This window comes from Crotalus tigris, unplaced genomic scaffold (assembly GCF_016545835.1).
Source record: "Crotalus tigris isolate CLP2741 ecotype Arizona unplaced genomic scaffold, ASM1654583v1 scf7180000017733.2605024, whole genome shotgun sequence".
Taxonomy (NCBI): Eukaryota; Metazoa; Chordata; class Lepidosauria; order Squamata; family Viperidae; genus Crotalus; species Crotalus tigris.
Window position 1 is genome coordinate 2,125,759 of NW_024096600.1, and position 21,677 is coordinate 2,147,435.

Sequence of the window (21,677 nt, forward strand, 5' to 3'; positions counted from 1 at the left end):
TGGTCTCTGGGGAATCTATTCCGGCCTTATCTGTTTCCCACCCATTGGGACAGTGAGGCTTTGGTATGTCCCATAGGTGGATTCTCCATCTCCTGTACTGGAGAAGGGGCGTTGTCTTACCTGAACGCTTTTTCTCAGTACGGAGATGGAGAATCCACACCCACCCTAGGATCAGTTAGGCCGTTCTAGGGAATTGAGAGCCAACCTCAAGTTCATCTTCAGCTGCTTCACCCTCGTTAAGACTGGATCTCCTGGCAAGAGGGGCGTGGCTAATTTGGCTACTTGATCTCAAGAGCAGGCAGACAGAGAAAACCCATAGGTGGATTCTCCATCTCCGTACTGAGAAAAGGCGTTCAGGTAAGACAACGCCCCTTCTGTCTTCTTTTACCCCATATTGTTTTGTCTCTTTTTAAAACATGTATTGATTTTTCAGTTTTACATTTACATATTTGAAAAGCAGCATGGCGGCTGGGTTGTTTCATAATTCAATAGCATACAAATTTCTTCAGTACAAATCACAAACTATTACATTAAATATTTCCTCTCTTTTTCCCTTGATATTTCTGTCTCACATTTGAATTAATACAATTCTTATTATATCAATTTAATACAAATAACTTTCTTACATTTATCAATAATTTTTAATTTATACATATCTTCAGGGCTTTTTTTCTTATAGAATGCCCAGAACGGAGTTGCGGCACCTTTTTTGGATGGAACCTTGTAGGGTAGGCAAGGTGGGTTGTATGACATGTGTGAGTTCCGGCATCTTTTTTTTTTTTTTTTTAGAAAAAAAGCACTGCATATCTTAGTTATTTTAACATTCTATCTTTTTAGACAATCAATCTCCTGGTAAGTTTTTCCCAATGTTTAGCTTCCCATAAATATTTAAATTTAATGTTTAATAACTTTTCAAATTTTAAATAATCCCAATTCCCTTTATCACAATTCACTGGTCTTACATCAGTTCGTTAATAATACAATATTATTTTCTGGTAATTTCCAAATATCTTAAATTTAATAACCAAAATTTCTCTTATTTCAACATTTAATACTTCCTCTTTTTTCTCTCAATATCTACTATCTTATATTTAAGCTAATAATTTTTATTATTACCACTAAGTAAAAACATATTTGTTAATTCATCAATACATTTCTAGTTTGTATATATCTTAATTGCCTTTATATTCAGTATTCAATATTCAAATTTAACTATTAATGTTTATATTTCCAAGTCCTTTAACTCAACTCATAACGATTTCTAATATTCAAGGTACACATCTTATCTATTTTGAGAATATTCTGTTTTAATTCTCATTAGTAAGTCAAAACCCCCATTTTCTTCAGTCTTGATTTAAAATAAGCTTACTTGCTTATTTATTTATTTGACATATTTTAATGATTTATGTCTATCCTTGGCAGTCTTATTAACCTGAAAATACAGGTTCTTCCAAAGTTGTAATTGTGAATAAAGAAATGGGGAGGGGGACAAACCTTAGTGGTAAGATGAGCTATAGAAGAAATATGATTCCAGATGCTTTGGAAACTTTGTTTTTTTGAAATTTGATGCCTGGAGGTTTAAATTAGGATAACTCTGAAATAAAATAGGAATATAGTTATTGATAGAAAGCTGGATAAAACATTTTTATCTTTCCTCTTAAGAGGTATGCTAATATTGACCTGGTAATTTAAAACTGTATATAACTGAGACCAATGTATGACTTAGTCACAGACAGTTAGCTTGTGGTATATGAACTAAGAACATAAATATCTTTCTTTTGCATCTCATCTGCAGCATTTAACAGCAATATGTGATGACTATATTTATTTTACTATATATTCTTCATATTTATCTTTAGAATATATTTTTTCATTTGTTTAGGGTTTTTTGGTAAAATACTTCCAGAATATTAACTGTCTCTTTTTCGAGTTGAGGTGACTTAAAACTCATATCAGCTAAATAATGTATCTGTTCATTTCTTTAATAGCAATTTGTGAAATAGCCAATTACATTACTTTCAATATATGAGATTATAGGTGAAAATAAAGCAAATCATGGTTGATTCAGTTGAAGTTGCAGAATGCTTTGATCTTTCTCAAATTAGTGCAGATACTATTTAACTGCTTTTTTTAAAAAGGGTGGATCAAAGGCATTTATACGTGTGTCTGTTTTAAACAAGGAATCTAATGTTAGAAAAAAGTACGGTAGTACTGAATGTTTAGTAATTTCTTGGTAGATGTCGAATAGTACATCATGTAAAGATGAAAATGGTTCATAGCATATATATTTTGTTACTGGGAGTCAGTTTGGCTAGACCAGGGTTGTCAAACTGCTTGCCCGCGCCCACTCCATTGCCGGCAATGGGAAAAAAGTCACGATACGTGACACGCCACGTGACATCGCAAGTTTGACACCAGTGGTCTAGTGGTTAAGGCACCAGGTTAGAAAGCGGGAGACTGTGAGTTCAAGTCTTGCCTTAGCCATGAAAGCCAGTTGGGTGACTTTGGGCCAGTAATATTGTCTCAGCCCAATCCACCTCACAGGATTGTTGTTGTGGGGAAAATAAGAGGAGGAAGGCATCTTAGATACGCTTGCCACAAAAAAATAATAAAGGCGATATATACTTACGCATATGTATATGCATATACATATACACATATACATCTCACTGACAGTTGTGTCTATTTTTTCCAAACTTATTGAGAACATGCTGCAAATGGCTATTTGTTGGTAACACTGAATGTTCATACTCATATCAATGTTGTTTTTGTGGAGAAAATAAATATGCTATGATTACTGTAACTATTAAGCTTACAACCCGTTCTGTGAATGACACTTGTTTTACATTTACAATAGTTGTATTTCAAAAAAAAAATAAAGATTTTAACAATTCATTTGCAAAGTACTGTGATGTGTCATTTGGGAAATCATCAGAACAGAGTAATCAATATCATCTGAGGAGGAATTCTGTTGTTGAAAAAAGTAGTAATTATTATGAAGAATAGAAATGGCCATTTATTTTACTGAAGATTAAATAATTTTCATAGATCTGATAGATGGAACCTAAGAGACCTGCTTTTGTTTGACGTTGTAACTCATGCAAACTCATGAATACATAGTATACCATCACTCTCTCTTTTCCTTTCTCCTTCAAGATTTGGTTTGGATGCCTTTTACATTAATTTGACCCACCCATGTAAAGAATAAACTCTGGGAGAAATGCTGAAAAGCACTTGGCTTCCTCTTTCCATGGAAAACTGAACGGAATGTGTTAATCTGTAAAAGGAGACCCTTAGAATTTAGCTGCAGTGATGAGTTCTGAAGAGAAAGGTATATCTCCTGCTCATAGAACCTCCACACCATCACATAAAGCTGACTCCTCTTCATCATATTCCCAGTGGGATACTAGGCAGGTAAGTGACAGAATATTCTTTTAATTATGGATGTAGAAATCCTGCAAATTAGTTGGGAGGTTCTTTATTTATTTCACCTGTTAAAGAAAAAACTGAACATGTTCAGTTCTATTGTTAGTTTATGTTTTCTTTTCCCATTCCACCTCTAACAATATTGAGTTATTTTCAACCCTCCTTCAGATGCTCTACTGCCATTCTCTGATTCCTTATGATCAAACAGTACTGACAGGGTCAATCCTTTGCTTTTTCCTTTTTGGAATACTGATGGTAATGGCTAACAGTGTATCAAAGTGAAATATTGGTCCTATAAAGCCTGCCATTTTACTTCCTAAGAATGCCTCTATATCCACAAGGGACCCATTGCTGTTCTGAGGAAATTTTCCTGTCAGAGCTGCCTTGAGAGCTGTTAACATGTCTATAAGGAAGAGATCATAAATGGTTATATCATACTTTGTAGAATATATCTTTGTGACTTGAGCCAACTTACAGAAGTAATTTGGAATTGGGCATTAATTATTAATTCCAAATCTAAACATGATTTAGCTGAAAGATAACTATTTTTATATGGAATATTGCTGTTTAAAATAATTATAAAAATGTGATCTAAGGCAGTGGTTCTTAACCTTTTTGAATGAATCGCCCCCTTGAGCCACTGAGGAAGTTGTCATCGCCCCCCTCCCCCAACATCACCTCTCAATCACAACATAGGAAATAATTCTTCAATTTATGCAAACACTTTTTTGTTTTCTTTAAAATTGTCATCAGGACATATCGATGCAAATAATTTATTTCCAGTCTTTTTCCCATATCTCAACTGTTTGAAAAATTTTGGTGCCACCCACCACTTTATTCCCAAACTTCGTGATACATGTATTTCATTATTATCTTATTTATTCAAGACACTTAAATGTAATGACCACTGAAAACAAAATTCAATTGCAAGAAATTGAAATGCCTGAAAAGAAAAAGAGTAACATTTAATGATTGAATTACAAGTAAAATTTAAGATGCAAAAAGAAATATAAAAAGGGTAGAGGCTGCTGCGCAATGCGCATGAAGATAAGTAATGTGTATTCACATATGTACGGCGTTCTTTACTGAAGCTAGCTGGAGGAACATTTGAAAACACAATTCAATCCACTAATAGCGAGTGATCTGATGTTTTTGTATGACAGATATGCAGCTGTTCACTGTACGAAAAAGTCTCAAAAGTGTCCCCAAAACTTCTCGCTCCATCACCCCCATATCGCCCCCTTTTTGTTCCTTCGCTCCCATATCGCCCCTTTTTGTTCCATCGCCCCCCTGAAAAATGAAATCGCCCCCTGGGGGGCAATATCGCCCAGGTTAAGAACCACTGATCTAAGGCATGACTAATTCCTAGTCTTGGATTCTGACATTACCCATACCAAAATAAAACACTTTTCTTTTTTTACATAAGGACTCAGCAGTGGCAATCACAAATGAGATTCATGATTCACAAACAAGCAGTTGCAAATTGTTTTATTAACCCCTCAAGTAATTTTATGCCAAAATTACTCTCTAGTAATTATTTCCAGTTTAAGAAAGATGCAGAATTGATAATATTGTACTCCAGTAATCATTTGTCATTTGTTAATTAATCTTTTAATTTCACAAACCTTAATTTGATCATTTTAAATTCTGTCATTAGAAAAATTTCTGTCTCCCACAAAACATTAGTCACACTTGCTATTAAGTTGTTTTCATGATGCATCTATTTTGCTATTGATGTTGCCTCTCTATTACCCTTACTAAATGGCTGAGGGTGGTTAGAATAAAATGTAAATCACTTAACTAAATAAAATAAAATAAAATAAAAGCATCAAAACATTTGAGACAATTAAACGATATTAAAAACCAGTCAGAAAAGATGGATCTTTAAAGCTGGACTTAAGCGGTTAAAGCTTTAAAGTATTGATAATAGTACTTATTCCCCTCAAAAATACAAGTAACAAGTTCAGTCGCTTAGAAAAAGATATAAAATTCTCTGTTATTAGCCCCAGACTCCTTTCTAGATGCTGCATTTCCTGTGCAATTCCTAAACTATGCATAAAGTAGAGCATATTGCTGTAATCTGATTTGAAAGTTACGAACTGGTACAATGTTTTGATGTCATTTGCTGTCATTATACCATACAGTTAGTGAAAGTGTTCATCTTACATCACCCAGGCAAGATCAGCAAGTTCAAGACTATTTTTAAACTTTACACTTGTTGTTTTTGAGGCAATGTAACTCCATCGAAACAAAAGAAACGTAAGATTCTCCAGATCATAGTATATCATATCAAAATAAACACCTCAGTTTGCTTGGATTGTTTTCATTTTATAATCTCTTGTCAGGCTCATTACTATTTAAAACAGACAGACAGACAGATAGACAGATAAGATAGATGGCGCACCATTATCTTAAAGCAAGGGTCTGAAAAAAATAGATTTATATATCATAGCATATTGACAAATATTCCTGGATCAAAAATATAAACAAGCCAGTTGGGCTGTGCCCAGTGGTGCCATTCAACAGGCAGAAGCTGATAAACCAGTGTAATTCTAGAATCGTACAAGTGGAAGAGCTCAAATAATCCACTGAGCCCAACTTATTCTTGATGCAAAAATCCAAATTAAAGTGTCCCCAGTAGAATTGTTGTCAACCTTCCCCTAGATAACTACCAACTTTCTGTAAATTTCTTTTGACAAATTGTGTATTTGTGTAATTGTTTCCTCAAGAAATTTTAACTGAGCATGATTTTCGTATGCAAATATCAAGCATCTAAAGACAATTCTTTTAATATTCTGCTCTTTTAAAATCTCAATTTTCTGTAAATTATGCTTTGATAAGGAACAGGTGAGTCACCTTAAAAGAAAACACTTTCAAAAGAACATTGCAAGACAGATATTCAAATCTTTGTACTTTCAAACACATATATCAAGAATACATTTATTCTGCTTTATAGTACTGTGCTTGACAGATTTAATTCAGTTCAGCTCAAGGCAGGATCAAACTCATGTTTATCTTCCAAGCATAGAGAGAGAGAGAGTTTGACTTATTTTGATCTAATTAATTTTCACATTGTTATGGTGTATAAGTGAATGCACTCAGATATTTCATCAAGTTTTTTCTTAAAGTATCCATCTGTGAAGTCTAATGAACTTGCTCTGCTATGGGTAGCATCTACCATCATAATTAGTATTACTACATTTGGGAGCAAAAATCCAGATAACTACTAGATGTGGGAAAGAATCAGATTTTTCTTTACATCTTGGCTGCCCTGTTATTGGTGGTCTGAATTTCTGCAACCCAATTATAATATTCCTATACATGAATCCATTCTTGTCTCACATATGTTCACTTTATATAAGAAGAATGTGTACACAATCTCCTGTTGAACTTTAGACAAGACAGCTGTGGATGTAAGCCATTTTATAATAACAACCTAATTTTGGAAATTTTAGGGGGAAAGTTAATTATACAGTAATACCTTAAGTTGGCAGAAAAAGCCTGTTGAATATTAAGATGCTGACTGAAATAACATTCAGTACTAAAATTTGAAAATACTGTTTTGCTTATTAGAATAAATATATATGTTGCCTTTCCATTTGAATCAGCTTGGGTAACAATATCTCATAAGATATTTCTGTGCTTTAATATTAAAATATTAAAAATATTAAATTATAAAGGTTGGTAATGATATGATATCTGTTTTGTGTGAACACAGTGTATTTCCATTCCCTCAAAACATCTTAGTATGAGAACTATTTTCTGTGACAAAAATTTACTCCATTCTTTTCTTTGTGCTTTAGAGTGGTCATGTGTTAGAGCGAAATGCTTCTGCTGGAAGCACAGACTTGATTATTGGGAAACAATTGTTAGAAAATGAGCCAATCGTTGTATCTAAAGTAAGTAAAGTCTTAGTCCCTGCAAAAGAAAGTGGTTGCAGAACGTATTTAATAATTGGATGTGTTCAATAAGGCTATGCAAATCATTTGTTTGCAGCAACATTATAAGCCAACTGCCACTCCTCAAAGCACTGAAGTGGTTGCATTAAAGCAGGGGTCTTCAAACTTGGCCCTTTTATGACTTGTGGACTTCCAGCTCCCAGAATTCCTCAGCCAGGCACTCTTACATTTAATCAACTATTTTTTGAAAAAAATTTCCATTAATTAAAGGACTTTTATTTGAAATGGACCTTGCATGTGCCTTCTCTGGTCAATTTTAATTATACCAATTCACTAAGGAATCTAATACAGGTGGTCCTCGACTTTCAACAGTTCATTTAGTGACCGTTCGAAGTTACAATAGCTCTGAAAAAAGTGATTTATGACTATTTTTCACACTTAACGATGGTTGCAGCATCCCCATGGTCATGTAATCAAAATTTGGCCTCTTGGCAACTGGGTCATATTTATGACGATTGCAGTGTCCTGGGGTCATGTGATCTCCTTTTGCAACCTGACAAGCAAAGTCAATAGAGAAGCCAGATTCACTTAACAACAGTGTTACTAATGTAACAGTTATAGTGATTCACTTTGTAACGGTTGCTAGAAAAGTCGTAAAATAGGGCAAAACTCACCTAACTGCCTTGCTTAACAAAAAAAAAAAAAATTTGGGCCCAATACTAATTTATCAACTGCAGTAATTTGCGTAGCAAATGTGACAAGAAAGGTTGTAAAATGGGGCAAAACTCACTTAACAAATGTCTCACTTAGCAACAGAAATTTAGGGCTCAATTGTGGTTGTAAGTTGAGGACTACCTGTATGGGATTTTGAGAATAATTTTGTATATAGATACTGCAAGGTACATCGTGAATTTTTTTTCAACATAACACAGTCCTTTAATGTATCCCTATATTACATCAGTAATGCATGGAAGTGCTGTTTACAAGTCTCTGTTCTATTATAAAAAAACTTAAGGGACCAAGCATGATGAGTAGCATGATTTTGATTGTTATTGCTATGCAGAATGCTGCAAATCAGCCCTCGTCATTTGTTTCCAGTAAAAGAACATGTTTACAATTTGAAACATTCCTTCTAGAATTATTGTGCCTTGATGTACCTAGTTATTATGCTAGGGCTAGGTGCTTCATTTGCAAATGGATGACATCTTTGCTTGCTACAACTTCAGATTTGTATATACAAACCAGATTTCTTCCAAACATTTTTTGGGAAAAGAACCCAAATAGAACTAAGGAGATTTTAGCCATGATTAATTATGAATGGAATAGGATACCCCAAAAACTGGTACCTCCTGGGACCTTCCCAGTTATATAGTTTAACCTTATACTTCCCTTAGTAATTTCCATAGCATAGAGTTCTGGAACATTTATATTCTCAGTGTGGTTTATGTACTATCCAGTTTCCTTTTTATTTGCTAACTAAAGGCAGTCTTATTGAATTCAGTGGAATGGATTTTATGTAACTGTGCACAGAGTTGCCAAAACAACTTGAACAATAGGCGCCACAAAAGTGAAATTTTGATCTGTTTGCTTCTGTTCCCTCCCTTTCTTCCCCCTTTACTCAGGAGCCAGACAACTGGGAAATTATAGAAGGCTTGAAAATTGGCCAGACTAATGTCCAGAAGCCAGACAAACATGAAGGATTCATGCTGAAGAAAAGGAAATGGCCTTTAAAAGGCTGGCACAAGGTAAAACATGTGGAAAGCATGTTAGGTGCCATTATTTTCAATTATCACACAAAATTCATCAATTCTGTAGCAAATTGAACTCTCTTCAGAAACTGACGAGCAGTTATTGAACCATGCCTACCTCTTTAGTCCCTGACCTTGAATTGAGTGGCAGAATCTGAAGGAGGCTTTCACCTCTTTCTTTGTTTTGCACTCGTGTAATATATTGAATTCTGTCAACATTCAAGTGAACGTGATTAAACCTTCCTGCAGGGCTAGAAACAAGCAGTTAGCATGTGATCATATACCCTTTAAAGAGGTTTAACTGCCTCAACGTATATATGTATTATTCAGTTATAGACATACTGTACACAAAGAGAGAAAAAACGGGAGATAAAATAGACTGCAATATAAATTGTATTCTCTGTATGAAGGCATATGCGAGTCACAGTAAAGTATATTGTATGGAATAGAAAATACCAAATGCAATGGCTAAACAGACTTATTTGATTAAAGAAAAAAACTGTATCTACATTTAGCGGTGACTGGAAACCCTTTGTGGACTTATGATTTGTAGTTTTGATGATTAGAAAGGATAGACTATAGAAAGAAGAGAGTAATGAAGTAATCTTAGAGAGAGAGGTTAAATTATAATTGTATTTATACCTGCTGAGAAGACGATTGAAAGTCACTTCTTTATATCTTTCTTAATATCTTCTTTTTCCCACTTTCCTTTTTTCCTTTACCCTCCTCTTATCTTTTTTGGTATTTTTACTTTTTTTAAAATCTCTTTTTTTCTTTATTTATTTTAGTTTGTATTAGTTCTTACTATTCTTCTTAAAACTCAATAATGTCTGTCTGTCATATCAAATGTTGGTTTGATTATTGTGAAAGTAATTGTTCAGACGCCATCACAATCAGTTATTGAACGAAGTGATGATGCAGGGATCCCTGAGTACGATGTATGAAACTGGGTAAATTTTTGATGTTTAAGAAAGTTAAGAATTTTTCTGAGATTGGAGAAGCATTTGACAGGAACGCTTCTTTTAAAAAGTGTTATCAGTTTGACTTTGTGTCTTTTAATTCTTATCCCGAATACAAAGACTTGCCGGAAATCAGGTTCTCTTCATTTAAAGGGTTCTGCCAAGTAAACATGCTTAACATCCTAGCCTTCAGAAACCTAATTCTAGGCAAGCTTTCAGATGCAGTAATTCAGTAGGGTTAATTGACATTGCCCCATGAATGCCTTGATTCCATTCTGTCAAATAAAGCAGACTCACTCTCAGAAATTCAGACAGGCCCCTCATCGGTATAAGCCACAGAATCTTGCTGCTTTTGTCAGAATGATGAAAGCACTATTGCATCCGAAGCTCTTCTTTTTTGAGACATCCTTGTTACATCACCGTGCACATAGACAGGGGCAGGGTTTGCATCAAATGCTGCAGTGCTGCTTGTGTCAGTCTGATTCTGTCATGGTCTGTTGGGATGACCTTGGGAAGCAGGAGAAAGAGCTGCAGACTGGATAATTGTCATGCCAAAGTATCTCAGTCCATAGGAGGAAAAGGAGTGTAGGAAGGCATCTCAGGAAGACACCCGCCCTAGTTTTCTAGAAAGAAAAAATAAAATGATATGAGAGGTGCTTTCAGGCTTGCAAGATTTTATTTCTATAACCTTACAGTAAAGATACTGTTAGCATTGGTTTGTGCTTCTTGCCTAGACTAGTTTGAAGGGCTTATAGATCCTTCTTTTCTCTGCTCTGGGGACATCAGTGCTCCTTATTCAGTAAGACTACATAGGTTCTGTTTTTAACCTATTCCGAAAATACTTTGTTCCAGTATGATCCTGTGAGCTATTTATAAAAACAAATGATGGGTTGTATTACCATATACCATAGCTCAGTTCACAAAGCAACTTTAATGATTTAGCTTTAGGATTGATTGATTGATTATGTTCCATCAAGTTGGTGTGGGGCAACCACATAGCTAGGAAAATCTACCCCTAGCTTGGTCCTTCATTTATTGTAATGATGTTTATTGCTGCATGCAATGTGTTTACGTCTCCATTAATAGTTTTATATATTCTCCACTGCATTGTGATCTACATTTTTTTTTCTGCAGCGCTTTTTTGTTCTGGACAATGGAATGTTGAAATATTCAAAGTCACCAATTGATGTAAGTAACTCTAGGGCCTTTAAAAGAAAAATGAATGTTACATATTATTTGGATGCGTAGTTCCAGTAACGATGCAGATATTCCTGTACTGCAGAGAAAAGGTACAAATCCTCCCATTCAATTCAATTTCCCCCCCCTCCTCCTTTTTTCTCAAACATTCTGGATTTTTCAGTTTTATAATTTGCCAGATTTTATTTGTGGCAATTAGATAATTTTTAAACTGCTGGGTTGTTAGTGTCTCTGAGCTTGATTGTTTTCTAGCAGTTATTTCATCACCTTGAGATGAAATCTTATTCCTGTGATTTCTCCCTACATCAGGGAAGAAAACACACTCCAACTAAGATTGACAGGGTAAACTCCTGTTTATAATGAGCCAGCAAACTCCACCCTCTGGCTTTTAAATTATTAAGATTTAAAACCAAAAGCACATCAGCTTCTTGCCTTAATACTACTACTTTGAAACTTTACTTTGGTCAGATCAGTGTTCTGCCTTTTGCAATATTATTTGATAGATAACATCAATGTACCTATTATGCAGCACCTGAGTCCTTATAAGTCAAGTGCCTTGGAAACTCTGTATGTGCCATTTGCTGCTCAGTGAACTACAAAATACAGCAAACCCTCAATTTTACAGCATAATAGAGGGGAAGGGATGATTGTTAGATCTGAATAAGCATTAAATCGCAAAGGGAATACATAAAACAGTAAATGAATTTTCTCCATTACTTTCATGAACCAATTTTTAATGAAGATTGGTAAATCAAGGGTTTACTGTAACAATAAGTAGTTAGAGATTTTAAATTGTAACTTTGTTTTACTTTAATTATAAAGTGGTTGTAGTCCATAATAAAACATTTATTTTTACTATAATAATACAAGTCAATTCCATAAACATTGGAAAAATCTAGCCAAGTTTAGAAAAATATTAGGAATAATAAATATTTATTGCTGAAACTACATAATATAGCAACTTAAAAGATCCCTGTTAATAAACAGCAGTATAAAGCAAACAAGGCCTGTAGCATTGTAGATTTAAAGATGAATTTAATTTAGTTTTTGTTGCATCTTTAGAACTCCGTAATTGTTTTAGATTATATATATATGTTAGAACTAAGTACATTGTGTTACTTATTTTATAAAATAAGAGCTTCAGTACAAAATGGTCTTAAAACACAAAAGCAATCTTAGTTATAATTAATCTTTCTTTTGTGTATAATTGTATCGAGGGGAAATTGGTTCAGAACATGTTGATATTTTATTCAGAGGCAGACTTAACTATTTAGGTAACATTATTTTCAGTTATTTCTGAAATAGGTGTATAATAGATGACAAATAAGAGCTGATATGCTTATTTATGTAGTTTGTGCCTTTGGGCCTATTTTGAAATTTATACAGGTATAAGTTTTCATGAGGGCACAAACTTTTGTTATTTATCAGTATAAATTGATCTTTAGTATTTGCTTATGAATGATGCATCTTACCAGAGTTAAATTAGCCATTTTTTATCATCATAGCTTTCATTACTACGTAGGTGAGCCACTGTTAATCTGAATTTATTTCTTTAGCAATAAAAGTAGCTGTCAGAGAAATGTCACTTAAATTAGATATGTAGCCTGTACGTATATGTAGATTATCTGAATCATAGCCTCAGGTTTGTTTTTCATTCTCATATTTAAACATCTGTCATTTGCTTAGTTTTGTTCTTAAAATAGTTTTATACAAAATTATTCCACATCTTTTATTTACTCAGCCTACGAAATGTTCATATGTATGTGTGAAAAAAAGCAGTGCACTTCTTACATATCAACCCTGTCCTGGATAAGCAGCACATGATGTCTTCCCAACTTTTTCCTATTTTTGCTATTTTATGTACCTTTGCATTATATCCCAGAAAGCTACACATCTGTCTGTTCATTCTAAAAAAAGCAACAAGTTACCAGTTTTGCCTTTTATTTCCTACTGTGCATATCTTTACTTTTTTTTTTCAGACTCAGAAAGGAAAGGTTCATGGGAGCATAGATGTGGGATTATCGGTTATGTCAATTAAAAAGAAAGCACGTAGAATAGATCTTGACACCGAGGAGCATATCTACCATTTAAAAGTAAGGAGTATTTCTACTGATTTTTATTTTCAAGTTATGCTGAAAAAGGGAAATCAAGTACTATTACTGGATTCCTCACTCACACTGATCTTTTAATTAGGTAAAGTCGCAGGATACATTTGATGCTTGGGTGTCAAAGTTGCGCCATCATAGATTATATCGTCAGAACGAGATTGTGCGATCGCCACAGGATGCCAATTTCCACATATTCCCTTCAACTTCCACCACTGAATCTTCACCAGCTGCTAATGCCACAATGCTGGAAACTAAGGTACAACCTTTTTTTGGTTAGGAAGAATACCATCCTTCAGTTCATACAGAGTTGTTTTATAATATACAACATTGCTAGCCACTCATTTTCCAACCATTATGGACGCAAATGAAAATGGATGCCGTTATATGTGACACCGAAAAGAAGAACATACCCAACACTGTACAGAGAGTCCTCAACTTACGACAGTTCACTTAGTGATCGTTTCTCATGGTCGCGTGATTTACATTCGGATGCTTGACAACTGACTCACATTTATGATGGTTGCAGTGTCCCGGGGTCATGTGATCACCTTTTGGACCCTTCTGACATGCAAAGTCAATGGGGAAACCAGATGCACTTAACAACCTTGTTACTAATTTAACAACTGCAGTGACTCACTTAACAAATGTGGCAAGAGAAGTCGTCAAATGGGGCAAAACTCACTTAACAAATTCCTCACTTAGCAACATAAATTTTGGGCTGAATTGTGTTCATACGTTGACAACTACCTGTACTGCATTTACTGAAATATTTGTTATTTAATTTAGACTAGAGTATCAGATACATACATGCCTCAGTTTTTAAAGAAGAGAATAACGATTGCTACTTTATTTTTTAATCACAGGCAGTTTTTCTCCCAGAATTCTCATGGGTATATGCATATATTTGGGTATATCTTTCTTTAGGTTTCACAGAATAGTTTTCCCTGGCAACCGTCTATCCCCTGCAGTAATAGTCTACCTGCAACGTGTACTACTGGGCAAAGTAAAGTAGTTGCTTGGTTGCAAGAATCAGAGGAGATGGACAAGTGTGCAGAAGGTGAGCACCTCCTTCCTTTAGTCATCAGTCACTGCTACTGATACAGCAGAACATAGCTTGAAGCTACAATGAAAATGTACTTATTATATGTTATAGAGCAAAAAAATATATAGGAATTCTCCCTTGGTTGTACTTAAAATGAAGCCTCCTCTTTTTAATTATATGCAATTTTTCCAAGAACCATCAACATTTAGATTTTCAGGACTAATCAAAAGTCTTTCCTAATGTTAGTATATTTTATAGTTAAAACTACTCAATTTCCATTTAACAAATATTTCCTGTGTAGTACACATCTATGTAATACAGAGCTGAAAATTCTGTAGCTTCTCTATATTATAGGTAATAATACGAACAACGTATTTTATACTTTCTACTTCACTGTATCTTTTTTAATTTTTAAAATAGTTATCATTTCACTCAGGAATAATTGTAGGGATTAAAGATAATCCAAAATGAATTTTAGGATGTTCCCATTATTTGCCTTGAAATATAGTTTAGGAAGGTTGAAGAATCAAAGAAAAAAAAACCTCCCCAAAACTCTGAGTGTTTCCAAGCAAAGGTTTTTTTCCCCATGGGTCACCCCACAAGCATATAAATTGTTCCATTCTGCATATGGAATGATTTGCTATCATGATATCCACCATTATCTAAAGTTATTCTCAGGAGGTTTGGGGACATGCAGGAAGAAATTTAACAGTTGTATGGAATAGATGAAGGGAGCCCAAATTCGGTTAGCATGATGTGGCCCAAAATTTATGTATTTTTACTGTGTGATCACCTTGTTTCCTTTATGGAATGTTATGGGTAATGGGGAGTGGGCTCAGATGTCATTTCAGTAAATTCTCTTGTGTTCCTCTAGCAAATAAAATCTTAATCAGAATACGTTTTTGTTGTTCTAAATGTGTTGTTTTTTTGTCAGATCTTGCACATTGTCAATCAAATCTTGTAAAACTCAGTAAAATTCTTCAGAACTTAGAAATACTTCAGAGAACTCAGTCAGCACCTAGCTTCACAGATATGCAGGTAAACAAAATAGATTTTAAAAATTATTGAAATAATGCTTGCTTATACTACTTATTTTGCATTTGAAATATTCTGTATGAATGTTCTCTGTCATGTCATTGTCAGTATATGAACTTCGAGTATGACACAAGATAGTGCAGAATTATTCATTATTACAGTCAAGTTCTCTAATGAGCGTAAACTGAAATAATTTTTAAGCCTAAATCACATGTTGTTGTTGTTGTTAATTGCGAAGTCGTGTCCGACCCATCGCGACCCCATGGACAACGTTCCTCCAGGTCCTCCTGTCCTCTACCATCTTCTGGAGTCCATTTAAATTCATATACTTTGTTCTAAATTTAATTTTCAGTTGCCCTTTTGTTCTTCGTGTTAAGAACTGTTCTGAAAAGAAAAATGAAATTATCCTAGTTAGCAAATATTAGATAGAAGTCTTTAGCATAAATGGTTGAAGAATTGTACTGCAATTCTTGTTTTTGAAACTGTCTTTAATGGCCTGTTTGCTTTATCTGTATCATACTGTATAGATTAGCACTTTGGCAGTCAACGAATGCTGGGTGTTTGTTACTAACTTTTGCAGTATTGTCCATGTCAGCTTTGTCAGCTTTAACCCAATGCTTTACTGCTTTAATTATTTTATAACATAGGCTAACAGTGTAGATAAGAAGGACAAGCGTGTCACCAGAAGATGGAGAACAAAAAGTGTGAGCAAAGATGCTAAAATACAGCTTCAGGTACTGAGTTCACTATATTTTAACTATGGTTTGGTTAAGTATTTCTTAAAAATAATAAAAACATAAAATTAACTTGGATTTGAAGTACTGGATATTTAATTGTTGATAGCTTTTTAAAAATTTAAGATTAAGGTCTGCTGCTCAAATTATTTTTATAATTATTTGTCCTTTCTTAGAACTGCTAGACCTTGTTGCAGAAATCCAGAGGACCGCTGGAAGGTAGCAGATAACTATAGAATTTTATTTCCATCTAGTGGTTCTTTGGATTTTACAGCGTTGATCTGGTAACCATATCATTTCTCCTATTAGCACAAAGGCTTATTAAATAAAGAAAAAAGAAAGAGAGAGAGAGAGAGAGAGAGAGACCTAAACAGGTTGATTCCTTGTTATCAAGGCAATATCATAAGTTACATGATGAATATATATTGTCTACTTTGTGTGTGAATACATTTTGGGAAGTCACATCTAATTGCTATACTTACAGAGCAGTTACATACAGCAGGGCAAGGTTTATCTACTCAAAAGTGATGTTGTATCAGAGGTGTAGATACCCAAATTTTTATTTTTCTAGATACCTTAATGTAGGCAAAAAAACCCAAAACTTTTCATTGAAGTGCCACAAAATCTGGTCTTGAATGCAGAATTTAATGAAATAAAAACAGCATTAATTCTACTGAAAAATGGTAAAGCAGCTGGAATGAAAGGAATTAGAGCCAAGGTATTCAAAGCTGGTAGAGATGATCTAATTCAATGATTACATTCACTATTACCCATTATTTGACAGTCAGAGGAGGTCTCCACTGCATGGAGATGAAACGGCAATAGTTGCAAATGCAAAAGCTACTGGGACTTAGGATTTTACCAGTCATTGGGAAGATCTTCATGAGAATCATTGGCTGACTTTCCAAAAACAATGGGAATAGACAATTGGAGAGCAAACCAAAGAAGATTATTACTTTATGTGTTCATGAAAAAGTTATATACAGATCAGCAGAAAGAACATGGTGAAACAGACTCTCTCAAGTTTGGCAAAGCAATAAGTCAAGGCTATGCACTTTCCCCTTATTTATTCAATCTATATACTGAATATATAATAAGGGAGGCTTATTGAAGGATTGAAGTATGTCATGATTTTAAAATTGGAGGAAAAAACATCAGCAACCTCTGCTTTGTTGTTGATATTACCCTAATAACAAAAATGCAAAGGTCTGCAAGACTAGTTCTAAAACTCAAACGAGCACAATGAAAAAAATGGGATTAAACTAAATGACGACTGGTAGAACAATCAGTCTTAGAACAACCAGCCTTAGAATTGATAGGGAAGATATCAACATTGCAGGTAGCATCTATCTTTTAGTATCAATCATCAACACAAAGGAACAAGCAATAAAGAATTAGGCTGCAGACTTGCACTTGCTAGAGCAGCCATGAAGGCCTTGGAAAAGATACTGAAATACCACAATGCATCTATAAACTATAGAGATCAAAACTGTGCAAGCCATGGTATTAACGGTAATGCTCTGTGGAAGTGAAAGTTGGACTTTGAAGAATCGGGACATAAAGTTTCATTGGTGCTTTTGAAGTCTGACGTTGGACAAGACTCCGGGAATACTGTGAACAGTGAAGAAAACATGTTCAGTGGTTCATTGAACAATTCAATCCACGCTTCTCACTTGGGACACAAATGACCAGACTCAAATGATCCTACTTTGGACACATGCAGAGACCTAGCTTTCTGGACATTTCTAATGTTGAGCAAGATGGAAGGAAGGACAAGAGGACTCAGTTAGATGGACTCACTAGCAGTGATGATAAGTGTATTATTGGAAGACCAAGTTTGGGACAGATAGTCATGAAGAAAATCTATGTATATGGTTGCTAACTCTTTAAATCGGCAATGACTTGGTGGCATGTAATCAATCAGCTGTCTATATAGAATTGGCTGCCTAAGAACATACACAGTGAAAAGGCATAATAATAATATTTCCTGGAATTGAAACAATCACTGGGAAGTTGAATTTCAACCATAGTGTCATTTTGTCAGTTCATCTTTACTGAAAATTATATCATATCCTACTCATCAGGCCACATCCTTATATTCTTTTCTTGGCAAAAATTATTTAGAATGGAATATATCCTGTCACAAATAATGTGTGTCTTATAGGAAATAATAGGATTGCACTATTACAGAGCCTTGCCAAAAGATAATGTTGGGTTCTAGATATTCTTTGAGCTTCTTATTTTACTGTAGACATTTCATACTAATCTAGATAACATAATTTATGCATAGGAAAATGGAGTTTTCCTGGTATGTTACCTATCCTAGCGATGAAATTTTGCAGAAAAACAGTGAAACTCAGGGAACAATGAAAAATTTGACCTTGACCTCCATGTATTCTCTAAAGTTTGGAAATGAATGTATTATTTATGGAAGAATTCACTCTAACAACTTTATAAACATTTATTTTATGAGTGAAGTGGGATATCTTCACATGTTTTTTTTTAAATGACTACTTTCACAAAGAGACTATTACAAACTTGAAAATAAGTAGTTTCTACTTAGAGAAATAATATAGGTCTAATGACAATTGCTTATAAGTGTACAGGACACATTGGAAAAAAAGGAATATAATGACTTCCACTGTATTCTTTCTGAAGTTAGAAGTAGGAGAGAAAGTGTTGTTACCCTGAGTCACACCACACACTGGAGCTTTGCAATAAAAAATTCTGTTTAAAATATGTGCCTTCAAGCTGAAATTAGTTTTGGTCTCTAGCATGGAGACAACCTGCTATGTCTTTCCCCAAAATCAGTGGGGAAAAAGCTAACTTCTAATATGTAACTATTTGTAAGGCAGTACTAATTGGTGTACAGTTAATCAGATAAGAAGGGAAACTAAGATTGCATACAAAATATTTCATTTTCTACTTGAATTATGTTTCTGCTATAAGCAGTGGTGGGATTCAAATACCTGAACAATTGGCTCTCTTATTGGATGCAGGCCTGGGCCTCCGAGGCCTAGAACGGACTTCTGGAAGTGGCATCCACACACTTCCGGCGGGCTGTTCTAGGCTGTGGAGGCCTTTTCCAAGCCTCTGAGGCCTAGAATGAACTTCCAGAAGCAGTGTACAATCAGCCGGTTCTCCGAACTCAGCTTAGCTTCCGGTTCTGGTGAACCGGCTGAATCCCACCACTGGCTATAAGTAAAATGAGGGTTTTTTTACATATAGATGATGTGGCATGCTTTGCATGAAATGTTTATATAACAGTGGTTTTGTTAATGTCTTGTGTAAGGAATATCAAATTTAGGCTATTTTACTCCTTATAATCTTGATGTTACTGCTCTGTTGATGCAGTCTGGGACTGCATTGGCTTTTTTGGCAGCTGTAGTACACTGCTGGCACATACTTACATAATGGTTTGCTAGGATACCAAGATCTTTCTCACAGTTACTACAGGTGTTGCCTATTCTATAGCTGTGTATTTGGTTTTTCTTGCCTAAGTGCAGACTGCAATGTTTCAGCTATTTTTTTTATATAGCAGAAATTTCAAGGAGATTTTTCTAAATTTATTCTCTGCTTTCAAAAATTCTGTTTAGATTGCTTTGTGACCTATTTATCATAATTTTCCCACATTGCTTTGTGACCTATTTATCATAATTTTCCCACATGGTATAATTAAGAAGCCTACAAAATTTGCACATTTTGGGATTAATGTAATGTTTTTGAAATTATGTGGAAAGATTTTAGAATAACAGTCAACAGTCTGAAGGATTGTTTTTCTATCAAATCACCAAAATTAAACAACAAAAAAGAAATAAATATTGCAACATTCTAAAACATAGCTTTGCATTTTTATGTAAATTGATATTTTAGTGATATGTGGGATTAATGAAGATTGATCTGAAAGCCTGGATCCAAATTTTAATTTCACTGTCTCTATTTCTAATGTAGATGGATGCTCTGTATAGATGGGGAAGAGTATCCTCCCCTCAATGTGACTATGGGGTCCCACATCAAACTATAGATCACATCGTAATTGGTTGTAAGCTGAGGGCATACTGTATACCGATCTAGTATCTGATTTTTTTTAATATAAACAATGCTGCGTTTCAATGGTTACATTGCCTAGACATTGGTATTTGAACATAGATCTTTTTAACATTTATATTTTACTGGGTTTTGCTAATCTAGATGAAATGTTAATATATTGCTAGTCCATGTATGATACGCCATGCGTTAAATAAATAGATAAATTTGTAATATGTTAATCTTGCAATAGTGTTCTGATTTAATACTAATAATTTATTGACTGGGAATGTGTTGGCTTAGTGGTTAAGGACTCTTAGTTGGTCAGCTGGAAAAGCTGACAGCCAGGGTTTGAGATGCATCTCTGTGTAAAGTCACGCTGGCCACATGACCACATGACCAAATGCTTTGGACAATACTGGCTCCCTCAGCTAAGAAATTGAGATGAGCACAACCCCCTAGAACCAGAACAAATATATGGGAAAAATCTTTACCTTTAATCTATTTACTATATATCTATTTATTTTAGTGCAGCTTCATTTGTTGCTGCTAAAGTATGAAAACCATTTGAAATAGGAAAAATATATTAGAAGCTACATGGAGTTATTTTTGGATATGTGACTTTTAAAAAAAAACAGGATTCCAAATTTCTCCTATTGTAATAGACTAGTTCTCTTGGGTGGCTCATAATAGAAAGGTTCCTAGATATAACTAAGCATCTGTTTAAATCACATCTGGTATAAAATGGAAATGAATATTTTCTCTCTTTTCTGTGCCCTTTTCTGAGCTCCTTAGGTTAAAATATAGTAAAATATAGTAATGACTGTATTCAACATCAGTTTTAGCTGTATTCAGAGTTTTCCCACATCCTCCATCTGTTACTTCTGATTCTTACCTCTATTCCCCTTCAAATTAAACAATGCTTTAGAGTTGAAGACCTAGAGGGATAGAGCTGCAGAAGCAAGAGATGCTGAAGGGAAACATCCACTGTAGGGATAGAAGTCTGTTTGCTTCATATTACATATAGTCCAGGAATAAAATGAAAGAACTGTGCAGGAGGAATGAAGCAAAGATTTGTGCAATCTTAAGTCTTACTCCCTTTTTCTGGATGGAAATAAATGTAGTTAACTTGAACAAGCTTCAGAGGCAGAGGGGAAACCTTCCTGCCCAGCTAGGAATATGTTATGTATCTTACTTATTGTCAGTTGGACATACAAAGTTACGGTGTGGCTTTAAAAAGAGTTGTTTATAATCCTGCAAAACGACTGTTTGCTGCATGCTGTGGAAAGGTAACTTTACAGTAGATCTTAGATGGCATATCAAAAGATGGTCATCACTCTTTTGGTAGATGAGACGTATAGGTAGTTATTTAATGTTTGGTGTTATTTGGGGATGGGGGATGCAGAATAGCTTTGAAAGAAAATGGAACAAGTTAATAATGTAAAAATCTATAGGAAATATGAGTTTTGGAAAAACTTAAAATATGAGCTTACTTTTGTCTAG

The 21,677-nt window shown here is 34.5% G+C and overlaps 1 protein-coding gene across 12 annotated transcripts in view; it reads left to right on the top strand.

The window, feature by feature from the left end:
* The window catches only part of OSBPL6 (oxysterol binding protein like 6), a 99,372-nt gene that overhangs the window by 34,018 nt on the left and 43,677 nt on the right, over nucleotides 1-21,677 (top strand). For 9 of the 12 annotated variants that reach the window (XR_005556247.1, XM_039339363.1, XM_039339360.1 and 6 more), the window contains 9 exons: nucleotides 3,157-3,414; nucleotides 7,230-7,325; nucleotides 8,948-9,070; nucleotides 11,167-11,220; nucleotides 13,209-13,322; nucleotides 13,423-13,593; nucleotides 14,262-14,394; nucleotides 15,314-15,417; nucleotides 16,062-16,148. Coding sequence is in view for 11 of the 12 variants with exons in the window: in XM_039339363.1 (XP_039195297.1) it covers nucleotides 3,313-3,414; nucleotides 7,230-7,325; nucleotides 8,948-9,070; nucleotides 11,167-11,220; nucleotides 13,209-13,322; nucleotides 13,423-13,593; nucleotides 14,262-14,394; nucleotides 15,314-15,417; nucleotides 16,062-16,148 (984 nt within the window). In the remaining variant the exon portion in view is untranslated. The remainder of the gene's footprint in view (nucleotides 1-3,156; nucleotides 3,415-7,229; nucleotides 7,326-8,947; nucleotides 9,071-11,166; nucleotides 11,221-13,208; nucleotides 13,323-13,422; nucleotides 13,594-14,261; nucleotides 14,395-15,313; nucleotides 15,418-16,061; nucleotides 16,149-21,677) is intronic. The other 3 variants (XM_039339365.1, XM_039339367.1, XM_039339369.1) reach the window with 1 other exon arrangement.